General features: G+C 40.0%; 1 protein-coding gene across 1 annotated transcript; it reads right to left on the bottom strand.

Moving 5' to 3' along the window:
• Positions 1 to 617: 617 nt before the first annotated feature.
• mfsd14a2 (major facilitator superfamily domain containing 14A2) lies at positions 618 to 16,586 on the bottom strand. The gene is made up of 12 exons (XM_063886535.1): positions 16,319 to 16,586; positions 13,654 to 13,749; positions 10,968 to 11,030; positions 9,522 to 9,649; positions 9,245 to 9,359; positions 8,333 to 8,551; positions 7,626 to 7,739; positions 6,603 to 6,674; positions 6,002 to 6,114; positions 4,666 to 4,763; positions 4,283 to 4,440; positions 618 to 3,920 (listed from the first exon to the last, which is right to left on the bottom strand). The coding sequence occupies exons 1-12, from the start codon at positions 16,400 to 16,402 to the stop codon at positions 3,708 to 3,710; spliced, it is 1,473 nt and encodes a 490-aa protein (XP_063742605.1). The 5' UTR covers positions 16,403 to 16,586; the 3' UTR covers positions 618 to 3,707.
• Positions 16,587 to 16,771: the final 185 nt, after the last annotated feature.

Raw genomic sequence — 16,771 nt, 5'->3', positions numbered from 1 at the left:
TAGCTGGAATGTTCAATATATTCAGAAGTAAACCATTACTGATGCCTTCAGCTCATGAATCCCAACACGTGCCTCTCCCCTGCACCTTATTACAGTAGCTGCTTTTAATATTAGAAGAGATATTAGTCTGGCTCTGAAATTACTTGATACTGGAACAAACCGCCCACGTCTACTACACACTTGATCAGGGGAAAGCAGTAACGGCCTTGTTTCCTGCCAGACTTGACTACTGCCTCCATGTGGCTTTAATAAAGAAAGGCTCAGAGAGTAAATAAGCTTATGTCTGTGCATTAATAACCGCAGAGTACAGACCGTGTGTCGGTGGAGGGAAGCATTAGAGGTAGAAGTCCGAAGGGCAGGATTACTAAACAAATAACCAGAAAAGTGAGAGATTAAATAAAAGTCTGGTATTATGAACGGTAAGCTGAATGGGTTACTAACCGTTTGTTATGGGATCGAATGGGATTTAGCAGCCATGACATTTAGGATCCCCGTTTAAACAACATATTATTTAATGTTTACTTGCTCAGGCACACACAGATCAATCAATTAGCTTTGGCTCAAAGATGAAACACACGGTACACACACCCCAAAACCCACAAAGACAAACTCAAACATTTCATTGTACAATAAACCTTTAATAAATAGTTTGTCATTAGTTTCCCATATTTACATAATAACCACCATTTACTTATGTTGCCATACTCATTTCTTGGCTAATTTTAGGCACACAGAGAGGGGGGTTCAGGCCACAAACCACATCGTACTAAAAACAGGAGTGGCTAGCAGGTAAGTCTTGAGAAATATAGAATAATAATTGCACCATACAACCAAATAGACCAAGAGGTGGCCGTCTCCTTGAGCAATAAATATATACATTAGCTGTACGTACAGGTGACGTTTGTACATTTACAGTAGTCTGCTCGGAAGCTGTACGGGTGCACATGGGGCTGGTGCAGAATCTTACCAATTTCAGTAGGATCCGGATTCATGGGTTCACCAATGTGTTGGTCCAATAAATGATCAATAAAAGAAATATATGATATTTAGAGAATAAATCAACACTGATGGCCTCCTGTCTAGTAACTCCCCTTCTGAAATAATAAAAACTAGGACAGGTTAAGTCCAAACGTTGAGGGTATAGTGTGGTCAACATGTACAGCTTGGCTTCAAACATTCAGTGACTTGTTATTATCTACTGATCTATGTGGGAAAAATATAACTAAACACAGTGAAATGCTTGTTGTTAAATGAAGATTGAAACTGAAAGACGGACAGATGGACACATGTTAATTAACCATCTATAATGCAAAATGTTGAAACGATTCTTAGAAATTACCAGATGAAGTTTGAGCTCTAAAACTTAAATCTTCAGTCAAAGAAATTAAGACCAACAAAAGAAAAATATTCAAAATCACTCAAGTGAGCAAGCACACACATACACACACACACACACACTGTATGAAAAAGCAAAGCAAGAAAAATAAAACATTTGGCACAAAATATAAGACGTACACTTCTCTTCAGATAGATGTTAAACGGCGTCACACCCACTGTTAGCTTCGAAGCCGCATCAGGCTTTGATTTAAACGCAACCGAGGCAGTCACAAATTAAATTCTAGGATCATTTACCATTTTCTTATTTGTCAACAAAAAGGATCACAGTGTCACTGATGCAAAGACCCAAACATATGTGCAGAACAAAATCACTGAATCATGGAGCTGCAACAGATTCTGAGTGTCATGTTGAACCTGCGCCACCTATCGGCAAGAGCGGTAACAGCAGAGATATATGCTGATGTGCAATGGAGGGTGAGGCATTGACCATGGAATGGATTTAAAACACAGGCTGCTTAATTTTAATGTATACTAGAGGGTAGAAGGAAGTCTCAAAACACTAATTCCCTTCGACAGGTTATTTTCTTTCTCATGTCTTGTAGTTTTATGTTGTTTTTCTTTTCTATATTTGAGTAATTTGCATTGGTTTACTAGGATGTGTGTTTCCATGCTTCTATGAAGGAATAAATTGGATATTGATTCTTGAAAACACTTTATGATGGAATACTTTTACTTTATCACAGTTAACATGTTTTTTGTGGACATTTTTAAACCTTAAAAACACCAAACATCAGCTTTTAAAAAGAAGGAATCTCCAGCTGTAACATCTGCTAAACTCTGAGCAGTAGGGGGCAACACTACTCGTATCAGTGGTGCATGTTAAAGTTCACAAAACCGGTCAGAAAACCAACTGGCTCCCTTACTCTGGATTCTAACTCAATTGAGAGTTAAAGCCAGTACCTTGAGTTGCTTCACTTCTGAAATGTTAACCACCTGTTCACTATAGTCTGAGAAATGTGCAGTGCCTGTTAATGGTTTGTATTTAATGCCAGGGATTCTGTGAAACCATTTCATTGTTCATTACATCGCACTTTACCTTTGAATTATCTACTGCAGCAGCACGAGTGATATTCTGTTTAACCTAATGATATTAATTCAAAGACTCCGTATTAACAGTCAGTGCCAACACTGACATCCTGATAGCAACCCCTCTCTAGCTACAAATGTTCCAGAAGCTTATGAAATTTTGCAAGCCTTAACCATGATGGTGATAAATGTCCAGAAACAAATTAACGAGAGGGCGTGAAAACAGGAGGAATAAAAAGTGTGTAACGGCTCCGATGGGAGCGATAGCGTAAAGATTACAGAGCCTTCTCAGACATCGGTCTTCATACAGGTTACGTAATTAATATATATATTTATATATATATATATATATTAAGTCACTTCGAGGCAACATTTGTTTCTTGAATAAAAACTTGAAGCACAACTAGCCTTCAGTTTCCAACAGAGAAAATATACAACCCAAACTGTACTACTACCTAGAGAATGGCAAGTAAACATTGAGAAACAGTTTCTGCTAATAAAGTGGTCTCTCACAAACTTCTCTCTGTAAGAAGTGTGATGTTTTGACAAAGTGTGGTCTTACGAAGCTTTTTATATCTGAACTGGTTGACCCATCCTGGCCTTGATTAGGCAGCGCCACTCCCAACACGGGTTTGCAGAGACTCCCCTCGCAGGTATCTGCTGTGCATTCAGAGGAAGATCTGACTTCCCTTCTGCGAGGCTTCAACAGAGCTGCATTCACAAGCATCCAATCAGAGGTTGGCTCGTGAAAAACCATTAGACAAGTGCTCCACTACTAACTGTTTGTTAAACCCTCGTTGGACAAGCAAAGTTGCCACTTCACTGGCTTCAGAGGAATATGAATTATCACACAGGGATTTAGTAACATTTCACCCCAGTCCCAAAAACCAAATACCTTCGGTTGGTTTTGCACTAGGAGAGGAGAGGAGAGGAGAAGGGGGGGGGGCAAGCTGTTGCTCACTCTTTCACTGCTTTAATTTCAACTGAGGATTAGAGTCCAGCTCAGTCAAGTCACACACCTTTGCACTGCAGCCCAAAAAAAATCCTCGACACACTCTCTCTTTATACAGGGCGTTTTGAGTCTTCACACTTTCTTTAAAAAAGAAAAGGGATGCTAAGTTAGGGGTGCCCACTTTTTGTGCCGTGGACACAAACACTTCTTCGTGGCACTTGAGTCTGATGTGTGCCTGAGGTGAGTGTGTGTCCATGTGGTGAAATGTGTGTATCAGTCCGTGTGTGCAGGGGTGTTTGGTTGGAGCGCTCTCTGCCCCCCTTAGCTGTGGTTATACGCTGCTGTCCTCCAGCAGCGGCTCCTTGCCCTCGGCCCCGCTGCCCTGAGGGCTGTGGGAGTGACTCTGCGCCCCGTTGCTGTGCTTCTTGTAGGCCCCGGGCCTCATGCCGGGCCCCGTGTGCTCCGGGATGAACAGGGCCACCAGCAAGGACAGCAGCACTGAGCATGCACCAAACAGGAAGGGAGGACCGGGGATGATGGAACTCTGAAAGAAAGACAGAAATCATTCTGTTTAAATCTAAAATAGATAACCGTAGATAAAAACCAGACAGCATTATGTCTCATAGACATTATTGTCCTTCTATAAAAGTCTTTGTACATCAACACGCTTCCTCCTGTGCAGTGATATGGTTGGAGGGTGTATTTCTGCAGAAAGAAAATAGTGCTTACATAAAAATGCTCACAACAAGGTCTGTGGACTATATTGAGTAACCTTTTCTGTTTCCTAGAAAGAGACATTTCTGTATATATTTTTTGGCCACTTTTAGCACCCGAAGAGCCGTCTCTTTTACAGCTTCAATATGTGCAACATGTTCCTGGTGTTGTGCAACAGTATTGTGCAACTACCTCATCAGTGGGGTTGGCCATGTTGGATTTGACACCTTTCTCTGAGCCGTCCGTGTCGGTCAGCTCCACGTGGAACAGGTAGAAGACGAAACCGTAAAGAGCGGGGCCCAAACCGTTACAGAGGCCCCGGATTCCAGTAATCATCCCCTGGACGACTCCTGCAGGTAGACAGATATAAACAAAATACTGTCAAGAAAATAGATGGTAGATGCTCTACTTGCATCGATGTGACATTTTTAATTTTGTGTTTCTATAATTTAACGAATCATTTGGCTTATTTAAGACGGTACTTTATTTGAGAAGAATGGTCATTATTAAAAGATCACATATAGCTGTATAAAAACAAGATACAGCAGTTAAAGGGGAGAGATGTGACAGTTCACCTTGTTGGTCGGGGTCTGCATTACGGGACACGATGGCGCTGATGGCGGGGAAGGTGATGCTGGACATGGCTGCAACCGCTCCAGCAGCCCACATCATCCTACAACCAAGAACACACATTTGTTAAGGATACAAACAAAGCTTTATTTAACCTTTTCAAGAATTGGATATGTTCTTCAAAAAGGTGGATTAAAGGTTGGCACACATATTTTGGTTAAAACCTTCCGGGTGAAAAACTAAAACAATGACAAAGTTTTGTTTTGCCATCATAAACTGACCGCTTCATAGAAAATCAACGATAATCCCAAACATAAGACACTTAACAGAGTGGATATTGTTTATTTTTTGTGTGAACCTGGAACAGCTTGACCTTTATTCAACCTAATTCCTGGGTATTGACTGAAGCAGAGAAGAGCAATAAGAAGTCATGTTGTAAACGTTTTCCTTCAGAATCAATAGACATTGTGACTTCTCCTTCAGGCCAAAACAACAAGCTGATGCACTTGATATGATCTCCCTTCGAGAGAAGTGAAACTGATAGTGTGGCTTGTGTTTGGGTGGGGGATTTTTTTTTATAAAAACCACAACTTGTTACAAGTGAATGAACACAGAAGGATTGGTTGTACTACTGTTTTTTTCCCACATAAAAAGTCATGTTTTGAAAGGCAAATCATCTCAAACTGTAATGTGAAAGACTGTTCAATGACTTTGCATGTTAAAAAAAACAATTACGCAATGGTCAAACTAAAGGTTTCGAGTTACACACTACACTGAGCTTATCAGAATGAACCATCACCAGTGTCTGGTTACAGTGCTGTTGATCGAGGCTATGCTTTCCTCTGGTGGTTTGTCTCGGTATTACACCAACACTTTAATTCGTTGTTATACTCAACAGTTAATATATGTGCCATACAGAAGTTATATATATTCGCCATTTCACTGGTTTTACATGAGCCATCACTCACTAATTCACAGGCAGTATGACTATGACTGCAGCGTTGCACAATGTTGCAGGAAATGTTGCAGGAAATGTTAGTGATGTTAGACAAGCTTCCTTCCTTCCTTCCTTGAATTATATTCATTTACCGATGACTTTTCTTTTTCTTGCATCGCTACTAATTTCTGTGAAGCTTGCCAACCTTGAAACCTGAGCTCAACTTTGCTTTTGGGAATCAATAAGTGGAAATGAAAACCATATATTTTTTTAATGTTTTTAGAATGTGTGGTCGGATATTTGAAATATAAGTAGTGGATAGGTGTGTGTGTGTGTGTGTGTGTGTGTGTGTGTGTGTGTGTGTGTGTGTGTGTGTGTGTGTGTGTGTCTGTGAGGTTACTGACCAGGGCTGAGAGCCGAAGCCGTACCACGCCAGCTGGAGGATCTGGAAGCCGAGGCCGAGCAGGATTGTGTTCTTGTTCCCGATGGACCGCATCAGGATCCCCAACACCACCGTCTGCAGAAGCAAAGAAACAAAGGTCAGACAAGAAACCTTTAAAGAGGCATTAAGTGATTTATCACCCTCTTAAATCTTATGTAAAATTAAACGTTGTTATATGGACAGAAAGATGATCTGAAACAATTAGCTGTAATTTAAGCTTGACCACATTTGTCTTCTGTTATGGTCAACTGAAAAACTCTGGGTGTTTTTTAGACAAAGTAAGAAACATGAAGACTGTTTCTTCTGTCTACACATCCATCGCATGTCTGTCCGTCACCTGCTGCTTTCCCAGAGCTTTTTCCTTTTTTCTTATTTCTCTTTTAAATGGAAGTACCTATTTTAGACTTCAAAATTGGCAACTTGGGTTCAAAGATTGTGTGAATTCTGAAATCCTTTACTGATTTCTGCCATGTTACAGACAAAAAGCACAATACTAAAACTCAAAACATGAGTACGACTCCTCAGTATTACATGTCATTCAGCAGAAGTGTATTTGTCAGTACCTGGGCTAGTATTGAGAGGATCCCCACGACAGCGATAAAGGCAGCGACTGTCTCTGATGTGAAGCCTATGACCTGAGGGAGAGAGCATTCAGATAACACGTTAGTACGCGCCGGGACGAGCAGGTATCTCCTCTTTCCTCACTAAACACAATGGAAAAAAAGTATTTGTATTTGACCATTTGTAAACACGAGCTGTGGACTATTGTGTGTTTGTGCGCCTTGTATTTAGTTCTACACTTTAATAGTATGAATAATATATCACAATGAATGTCGGGAGATGTATGATGAATGGCATAAAGGGAACAGAAAGGCATGTAGAGTAATGTTAACACCAATACTTCAGAACTACTTTGCTGGCATTGTAAAGATGGCGGCAGCAGAGAATGTGTTTCCGACTGACCCGACTGGTTTACCCGACAAGGTTTACACAACCTAAACAACGTCACTTCAGCAGATTGCAAAAGGACATTAAATCTTGTCAGTTTGTCTATAAGCTGCCAGCTGTTTACAGATGATACTCTCCATGTTTGGCTCATGGTGGTTTTAAAATACATTTCCTGCCTTTTGCTGAGACACCTTGTAAATTTGCTCTACTTATACACACACTGAGAAGGGCTGCTCAGCAGATCTACTGATCGAATCTTAAAGTGATGTTAGCAAAAGTGTGTGTTGGACAATTTCCCTTCCTCAGTTACACTTACGTTGTTCCCTGAGCTTTCCAGTAGCAATTTAAGTCTTTTATTAGCAAAACAAATGGTGAAAGTAGGATGCTGCTGCATAAAATACCACATTGCAATGTCCTCCATAAGAAAACCCAACTTGAGCTGAGAAGGCAGTTTTTAATTTCTGAATATCACCACAATCATTATGTAACTCATTTTACAATACAGAAAGAGTAAAGAGCAGATGGTGCTGAAAGGAAAACAGGTTAGAGTTTCATCTTTAAATAACACTTTGAGGTGACACTTTGGATGATGAGGCGATATAACGTGGGTGTGATCAGCAGGGAGAGCAGTGTGTTACCTGTCTGAGATAGAGGAAGAAGCTGGAGTACTGGCCGGCCTCAGGGAGGTATGAGAGAAACACTGTGATACAGATGAGCAGCACCGTGGAGTCCTGGCCCACCTTACGCAGCGACTGACCAAGAGAACAGCAAGAAGAAGGATTTAGCTTGTTACATCATTTAAAACATGAGCATTGTGAGGGCACAGAACCAGGACTGTGGAATCTGTCCCTAATCACTTACATTGGATTAAAAACGATATTACAATTTATTTAATATTCATTGAAACTTTTTTACTTTGACACTCTTTCCTGTAAAATACATGTATAATCCAGAAGCCCCTTAATCTGATTTCCTTTGTCAAAATTCAAATGTAGGCAGCAATAAAACTTACTACAGTAAGATTTCATTATAAAGTAACAACTCATCCCTAAAGCTGCAGCATTACTCCATTATTCAAATGTATTCATTAGAAAAAAGCAATCTGGTTATGTATCATGGATCTGCTATGCAGGAATTAATGATTGAATTAAAGAGTTGTTCTTTTTTACAGATTGAAATCGTTGTGGGCAATGTGCGCTCTCATGAGTCTCCAGTTTACTGTGAAGTAAAAGCTTCCGTTGAATAACTTAATCATAAATTATCATCCCATTTTATTCCAATAAAACAAACTGCTGCTTTTCTTTTTGTATTAACCCATTCTTTACACTCTCTCATATGTACTCACAGCGAAGGGGTCTGCCTGCTCCCAGGAGATCGGTGCTCCCCATGATGCTGGTCTCATCTTCTCCGGGAGCGACTCAGGTACGGCCACCAGGATGAAGCATATATCGAGCAGAGCGATAGCCGTGGCCAGGATCACCACTAAGGTGTCGCCGTATTTAACGGACAGGTAGGCGCCGATGGCTGGGCTGGTAACCAGGCTGGCCGCGAAGGTAGCCGAAACCTGGAGGGAGAAGCAGAGCTGATGGTTAAAACAGGAAGTGATCCACCCTTCTTCTCATGCTGTTGTCTCTGAGGACTCTTGGGTTAAAGACTTACAACAGACACAGGCTGTGGTGCTCTATAAGCTCTGCAACTTGGAAGTGGTTTGTAACAGCAGAACAATCGCTATGCAGGAATATAAGATTCCAGAGAGCTTTGTCAACCGTTTTTATATCCTTAGTGTTACTTTACGGGCCGGTCTAAAGTCATTTATCCACCGCTGCTGTTACGGTAACATTCTTTACCCCATTCATCATCTAATGTTGTTATTCAGCCGTTTCATTTGAGTGACAGACGGGTTCAAACTAATGTATAAGACTGCTGTTATCATCTTTACATTGTTTACCTTTCCCCACACTGATGGAAAAACGAATTTGCCATTGATTCTTTGATCTGCATATTACTCCAGTGACATATTTCATCCATTTCATCACAAATGTAAGATTTAAGTCAAGTAATTCAAATCTTGATTACTCAGTTTTCCTGGAAAGGTTTGTTGAATCATATACACGGTATACATAGTTATTAGACTAAGGAACTAAACGAAATATCAACTTTTGTCTTCAGCAATCCAAAATAATGTTGAGGTTCACCCATAGTTATAAAGATGACTTTACATTCAGATTTGAACAGGACACTATTTTGGTCTCCTTACCAAACCGTATGCTGTGCTCCTCTCATGCTCCTGCGTGATATCGGCCACATAGGCGAAGATCACAGAGAAGGTGACGGCGAAGACGCCGGACATGGAGATGACTGCAAAGTACCACCTGAAAGAGGAACGGAGTTTAGATTATCAATATAGAAACAAACATACAATAAAATTCAACCTTTTGAAATAATACCTTTGTTACGTTTCTAATATTGTTAACGGATAATCTTTGGAGCTTTAATTCATTCACTTGTTAGAGTTGTCTGTGTTTTGCACTCACCATGGGCTGATCTTCATCAGTGGAATGGGTGCACACGTGAAGAAGACCGTTAGCAGCAAGAAAGATTTGCGTCCCCATACGTCTGACAACGCTCCGATCAGCGGAGCACTCAGAAATGATAATAAACCCTGCAGAGGATGGAGAGAGGAAGATGGGGGGAGGACATGGGACAGAAAGGGAGGTAAATGTATCAGAAGAGTGCTGTTAATGGATAAGTGAGTAAAGCTACCACTTGTAGACTAACAGGGAGAGTGAATCGAGTTCATGAACATACTCAGTTAGCTCTAAAACCTGCAGGTTTAGAAGAGAGCAATGTACAAAACATATCTATAAGAGCTTGTTGCTAGCTCGAGTGGAAAATTAACATCAGTGACAAATCTCAAACTCTAGCTGCAGTTTGTCCTTTACTGACATTTAAGCTACAAATTAAGAGTCTTTTTTTTGGACTGTGATGTCTTGTGTCACCGAGAAATTGTAGCTGGTAGGCTTTGCTGCAATAAGAAACCCTTTATGTTGGCAAAGGGACAACAGATTGCCATTATAGCTATGTGTCACTAATACTAATAGCTGTGCCCTCTTGATTCCTCTTGTTCACAGAGACATCATTATTTTATCCCTGTAATAACAAGGAAAAAAACTGAAATAATTACAAGTGTGTACTCTTCAACTATGTTTAGACCCACTTTCCCTAAATAAAGGTCATTAAGGTGAACTCGAGGCCCTAGGCTCTGTGTGCTCTCGTTTGCTGCTCAGTCTCTAGCTGGGGACCTGCTGCAGTTACTGGACAGCTCGCAGGTGTTAACATGTAACTGTGTTTTCTGACGAGCAGGGCGTCGCTGAACAAGAGCACACACGCTCAGCTAATCTTCCAAGGGCGATTAAATCCAAAATCAACACACTGAAGTAGAACGTTAGTTGACAGCAAGAGTAATACTGCAAACTATCACAAATATCTCTACGATTCTGCGCCGCATGGAGTGGCAGCCTGTTACAGCAGCTCCTACTCCCAGAACCATTTCCTTACATTTACTTTATTCAACGTACTTTTTTTTGCTCTTGTTTTATTTATTGCATATCACTCTATGGTTTCTGAGGTCTATTTTTGTGTATTTTGTAAATTGTTGTATATTTTTTAGTATCTTGGGTGTGATAATATTAAGCTGTATTTGGCTCTTTCTGCTGTACAGATGAAAATGTCCCCTCTGTGGGACAATTAAAGCTATTCTGATTCTGAAATAGAACAGGTTTAAAGAAGAATGATGCTATTACACGTGAACACAAATGTAATTTAAAGTCATAACACAAGGATACAGCTTAGTATTAGGATGCTGTAATAGCAGTAATATGTTGCAAGCATGCACACAGGAACCCGTTTTTGTTTATTTGCATCATCATTTGTCACAACAGAAGATTGTGTGTGTGTGTGTGTGTGTGCTGTTGTCTTACCTTGACACCATGGATGAGCCCATTCATCAGGAATGTGTGTTGTGGGAATGTCTGGTGTAATACCTGGAGACCAAACACAAATAATGCAACATGAAACCAATTTATCCAAATAGTTTGCGCCACATTTCAAAAAAGGGATTGTGTTGTTTGTAGAGTTAACTAGTGATGTCACTGGAAAATCTAACAAAACAATGGAGCATTAATTCAATCATTGAGGCCGATGGCATTAAACTAGACGCTGCAAAACAACTGTATAAGTAAAGGAAAAATATTTGACATCATACAGGCCTAAGTGGAGCATAAATATTGTATATTTTATGTGTTTTTTCTGGAACTTTCCACAGGGACACGACCCACATATAAACATATAAATCGTTAAACAGGTTTAGTTGGTTTTATTCTAACACCATCTTCATTTATTCATTGGGAAACCACAAAAAAATAAAACAAACACTGACAAGCAAATCAACAGTTATAGAACAGTTGTGAATTTACTTAACACTTTAAATAAAAAAGTGACATTTTATCATCCGTCTTTGCTCAAGACATGTGAAAGCAATTCACACGTTTATACACAAAACGTGTGAAAACAAAGTTGGACGCTGCGATCACACTGCATGTTTATCATTCCTCATGCGAGCGCTAAAACCTGCTTATTTACAAAATTCACAGTTTTCAGTTTTGGTCTGCACTAAGTGCACCCAGGGGTTAAAGGTTACATCCAGTCATGAAGTTCAGCAGTAACCAAAACTCAGTGCTTTCCCCCTGTTTCAAACTGCTGTTTCCTCCGAGAGGAACATTTATACTTTTAGTACATTTGACAGTCCAAGCGTAGCCACGGACACTAGAGAGCATACTAATCTTGATATAAAGCAGAGTCAGGTTTTAAACTGAGGAGCTGAGTAATATGGTTAATGAAAATAATCAAACAGTGTGAAAAATAACCTTCCTCTTTGCACATTTTTCTCGTGGTATCAGATCATCTCAGAACATTTGACTTACAGTGACACCCGATTGTTGGTGTCTAAATGACAAACTGTTATGCTGAGACACTGCTCTGTTTTGTGTGAGGTAGTCAGAGAGTTTATACCTTTTCAAGGCTGCACAATCTTTTATCAATTAATTTGATCTTAATTGTAGAAAATGTATTTATTTTCTCAACTTTTTTTAAGTATGGAGTTGGGGAGGGAGGTAATATTCTAAGTAAAAACTCAGATTTACCGAGATTAGAGTCATACATTTACAAGAAGTTAACTCAATGCTTCACTTGCAAGGTTGAAATATGGAGAACTGTTATATTTTTGACCATGCTCGTTTACTGTGCTTTCCCAAAAACCAAAAGAATAGTCGAGTATTTCAGAAAACAAAAGAAACTCTGTTCCTCTAAAACTGTATCTTAGTTTGAATGCACAAGAGAAGGAGGTGTTTAGAAAGAAAAACAAAATCAGTGATATTTGGTTCAGTTCAAAGTCCATATGTCTCTGTGCAGCAAGCCAGGAGCACAAGTGTCATTGACACTGCTGTGGGAAAATGGAGCCTCGGTTTAAATTAGAACATGTGGAGCTCCACTGAATAACAGGTTCTGGTTATTGTGTAGGGGTAAAAAGGGGAAGCTTGTGGCATGGCTAAGAATCTCCTCGGTTCCTCTGGGAGTAAGCTACACAACACACACTGACTGAAGGCTCAGTGACGGCTGTTGCTGCTGGATACTAATGAAGCAGTGCACTCATTGGGAGCAGTGAAGCAGACCCTCTCATCTTCAGGCACCCTCTGATTAGTCCAAAATGCAAATCCTGCCTCCGCCCAGGGATCTTGAGGGCAACAAACCCCCAGTGATTAATGCTTAACAGTTACACATACAACCACCTCTTCAAACAACAGACTGCAATGCAAAGGCCTGTCTGGTTAACATCATGTGGCGAACAGATGTCTGCCCATCATTTGTTTGGGATATTAGTTTCAAACAAAAGTAATTTATTTTGGTAGAAAAAAACCATGTAGGCTAAGAAAACCTGGACAGGATTTTAATAAATATTGAGATTGGCTGAAAAATGGAAATCTGCTGAATACACAATCCCCTGCTAGTGTGAAATAAAGCATGTCGTCACTATGAGTCGCCTTAGCTCTTAGCTTACAATTTAGATTTTTTAAAGGAAATAATAGTCTTTGTTTTCCCAAAATTGGTTGATCTTTTGTTGCCCACAGGTGACATTTAAGAATAAAAGTAGTTTAAATAATGCTGGTTGAGCTGGCTGTAGCAGAAACGTACACCCCACCACTGAGCAGTGCACAGAGGTGAGTGTGTGGTTTGCTGGGCCGGTATCACTGCTGTGGCCTGACAACACAAACCAGTGACCCCCTGATAAGCCTTTTCAACAAAGAACTGGGGCTCAGACAATACAACTGTTTGATGCCCTTTTCATATTTCTCAGTCCATTAGCGCTTGGCAAAACATCTGCTAACACACACGCAGAAAAAACAGCAGTGCGTCACACAGGGCCTCGCTCATTGGATTAGGAGTTCAATCATTCATAGACACTGATGGGCCTTGTGTGATTCCAGTCAATGGGAAACTCTCTGGCTAAGTTTCCAGAGAGGAGAGGTGTAGGCGTATGAATTTATTACTGACTCTATTCAGTTTACATTACAGTGCTTCTATGTTACAGTGCATTGTGTCCAGGCTTACCGTGAGCATTGGGGTGGTAAGAAGACCCCATGCAAAAAACTCCAGGAAGATGACCACCACAGCATGGTAAACACTCGGCTCACCGATTCCCTGAGGCTGGATGGAGACAGAGAGATGCAATTAGAAAAGATCATTAGAAGAGAAGCATCAATTATTTTTACAAGCATCAAATTGCCAGTACACATTAACAGATCAAACTTTAAACTGGAATCCATTTCAAAGCAATATTCATCTGCTGACACAATACTCATACTCGCATCAGCCGATCTGAAAGACAGCCCACAGTTAGGAAATAGTGAGTAAGATTATGAGAAATAGTCTTTCAGTCTGAGAATCCAGGAAGTCTTTACACTGGGGAAGTTTTGACTTAGTCAACACAATACTGAATGTTAACTTAAAGAAGCCGCCATATCATATATGTCTTCATTTTCTTCATTTAACTATTGAAGAGCTGCTCACGGGACCCAAAACCAAGAAAATCTGTAGATTTAAATGCACAAAAATGACCTGATAACTGTAATTAAACGCTATAAATAAATAAATCAACAAAATGAATGTAAGATATTGGGCTCAACCATTTACATGACGTGCACTTTTAGATAAATTGCCATACTATAATTGATATGATGGAGGAAAAATGTTTTTATTGAGTACAAGAATATGCATAGACTGTGTAGCAAGAGAAGGTTGAATGTAAACAGGTTAAAGTGGCATCAGATTGAATAGAATATTTACACGCACAATTTTAAACAACAATATTCATTCAAATCTTAAAATTTCACAGGTACGAGGCAAAGTATTTAATCCAACAAGTTGACTATTATGTGCTATTGTTTACTGGGAAACTTTTAATACAAACATATATATTTAATGATTAAAATTCACTACATTGGAAAGTAGTCACTTCACCGCTGCACAGTAAAATCTGCACAAGTCTGTGAGGTGAAGACAAAATGCGAATAAAAGTGAGGGTGGATGCAGGATCTTTGGCAGGAAACAAAGCGAGGTGGAAACATTTATCAGTAAAACTAGGCCAGGTCCAACTTTACAAAGACGCTAGTTGCTAGTTTACTCGCTCATGTGGTTTGCCACTTCCCTATGAGGGGAGAGTAAAAGCATCGCAAAGAAAACAGCCAACAGGTCAGAGTTTGACTGATGGACAAGCAGTTAACCAGAAGAATGCTCCAGCCTTTTGTTTAAGATCACTAAAACCTGCTAACATGTTGGTTTTTTTATTATTTTTTTAAAACAATCCCTAACGGTTGTATTATATGGATGTTGCAACTTCCTCTCCACTGAAATACCAGCGAGCTGCAGCTTTAGATATCACATTTTGCTATTGAGACGCATGCAACTAAGCCTATTAGATACTATGACTGGATAATGGGTTGGTCGCTGAAAGTGAAATGTTAATGGATGGGTGGTCAGACCTTGCTGCAGTTGTAAAGTAAAGAAATATCTGTCATTTACACTAAAGACTTAATTGGAACAACGCCACATCATGTCAGGTGTTCAGGCAGAAGGTTGTCATCTCTTAATCAATATTACAAGCCTGTGTGTCTTTATTTGTACACCCAGTTTGTTTGACAAAGCTTTTCAACTGATTACATAACCAGCACTGATGCCTCACTGTTTTTCTAACAATCCTACCATACTCACTTTTCTTTGTCCACAGTCTCATTTGGGACATTTATCACTTCCACGACCTATTGGTTCACTGATCCTAAATTGCTCGTATTTTGGTCTGTCTATTAAAGAGGTTTGATGCCTTCAGGTAAGGGCATCTTATCAAATGGTCGTTATAGTAGGAATTCATCCGACCTTGAATACAGGTGTCAATAACCCAGACAATGGGGTATAAATGTGTCATAAACAAACATCTTGAATTGTGTTTAACAAATCATTGGCAGCATATTCCAGACCCTGTATGGGTTAAACGCTCAGTTGCGTTACACAGCTGTTAATACAGTGGCAACTAGTATATTTGCTTTACTGGTATGTTGACTTAAACGTATGGTTGCTTGTTTTTAAACAAACACTACCAAACCCTGTCTTGCCTTCATACACGATCAAACCACACGATATCTGACGTTATCCTACAAGTTACCTTACTTGGTTTCTTAGTAGTAAATGTATTATTTTAAACCCTTTATTAAACGATCCGTTGTTTGCAACAGGACAAAAACACCCCACATTAAACACACATATGCTAGGGAGCTAATTTTAACCTAGCACCAGTTTAGTGATGCACTGTCAGGCGTAAATTCAACAACATCTGAACAAACGACAGACACCTTTAAGCAATAAAGTGCTAGAGTAAAGTAAGTTAATAATATATTTTGGGTAGCTGAATTACAGTGAAAACATCAATAAAAACAGCTAACGTTGACATGAGCTAGCCTGCGTTACCTGAGCTGACGTGTAAACGAAGGCCGCTTACATTAGCCAATGGTAGCACATAGCTAGATGTGTTAGCTAGGCGGACCCAGCTAACGGTTAACATTACCCGCTGGGACAAACCACCAAAGACACAAAGCCGTAAACAAAAGCGGCTTCCACTGTTTTTCCTGATATAAACATGGGCTACTAACTTATTCAGAGGCCAAGAGTCAGTTTAGCTCCGTGGCAAGCTGGTTCAACGAAGATAAATAAATATTTAACTCACACTTCCTCCATCTTTTATTATAATTTTCTTTGCAAGAAGAATGCTGCGGTTCAGCCGCTTTTTCTTCTTTTTCTCCCCCGTCATTGTTAACTTATGTCCATTCTTGGTGTCAGAGGGTCATCGTTGCACCTATCGAAACTAAAATAATAAACTGGTTTTGGATACAAAGCTCATAACACATCGGCAGTCGGCTCCAGGAGATAGCTAGCAGTGAGCTAACTGATGATTTCTCCACCTCACCTCAACCCCTCTTCCTGTACTAAATGTTGACCCGCCCTTCCAGTGCAACACTGCTCAGCGATTGGCTGTCTGATAAACGACCATATCCAACTCGTGCGTCTGATTGCTTGAGAAAAACGTTGTGGTATTGATCCTGAAACGGTGATTGGTGAATCCCACACCGCGGTTCTGTGTAGAAAGAGGAACTACCTTATAAGGTGAGTGGTTGTGTTT

The sequence above is a fragment of the Eleginops maclovinus genome, chromosome 6 (assembly GCF_036324505.1).
Source record: "Eleginops maclovinus isolate JMC-PN-2008 ecotype Puerto Natales chromosome 6, JC_Emac_rtc_rv5, whole genome shotgun sequence".
NCBI lineage: Eukaryota > Metazoa > Chordata > Actinopteri > Perciformes > Eleginopidae > Eleginops > Eleginops maclovinus.
The sequence above is the reverse complement of the archived record's forward strand: the minus strand, read 5'-3'. Positions and strand labels throughout refer to the sequence as shown.

Coding starts and splice junctions, on each gene's coding strand:
- mfsd14a2 (XM_063886535.1), bottom strand. CDS start 16,402: ATGACGGGGGAGAAAAAGAAGAAAAAGCGGCTGAACCGCAGCATTCTT. Junction 6,675..7,625: donor TCTTCCTCTATCTCAGACAG/GTAACACACTGC, acceptor TCTCTCCCTCAG/GTCATAGGCTTCACATCAGA. Junction 4,441..4,665: donor TGCAGACCCCGACCAACAAG/GTGAACTGTCAC, acceptor GTCTACCTGCAG/GAGTCGTCCAGGGGATGATT.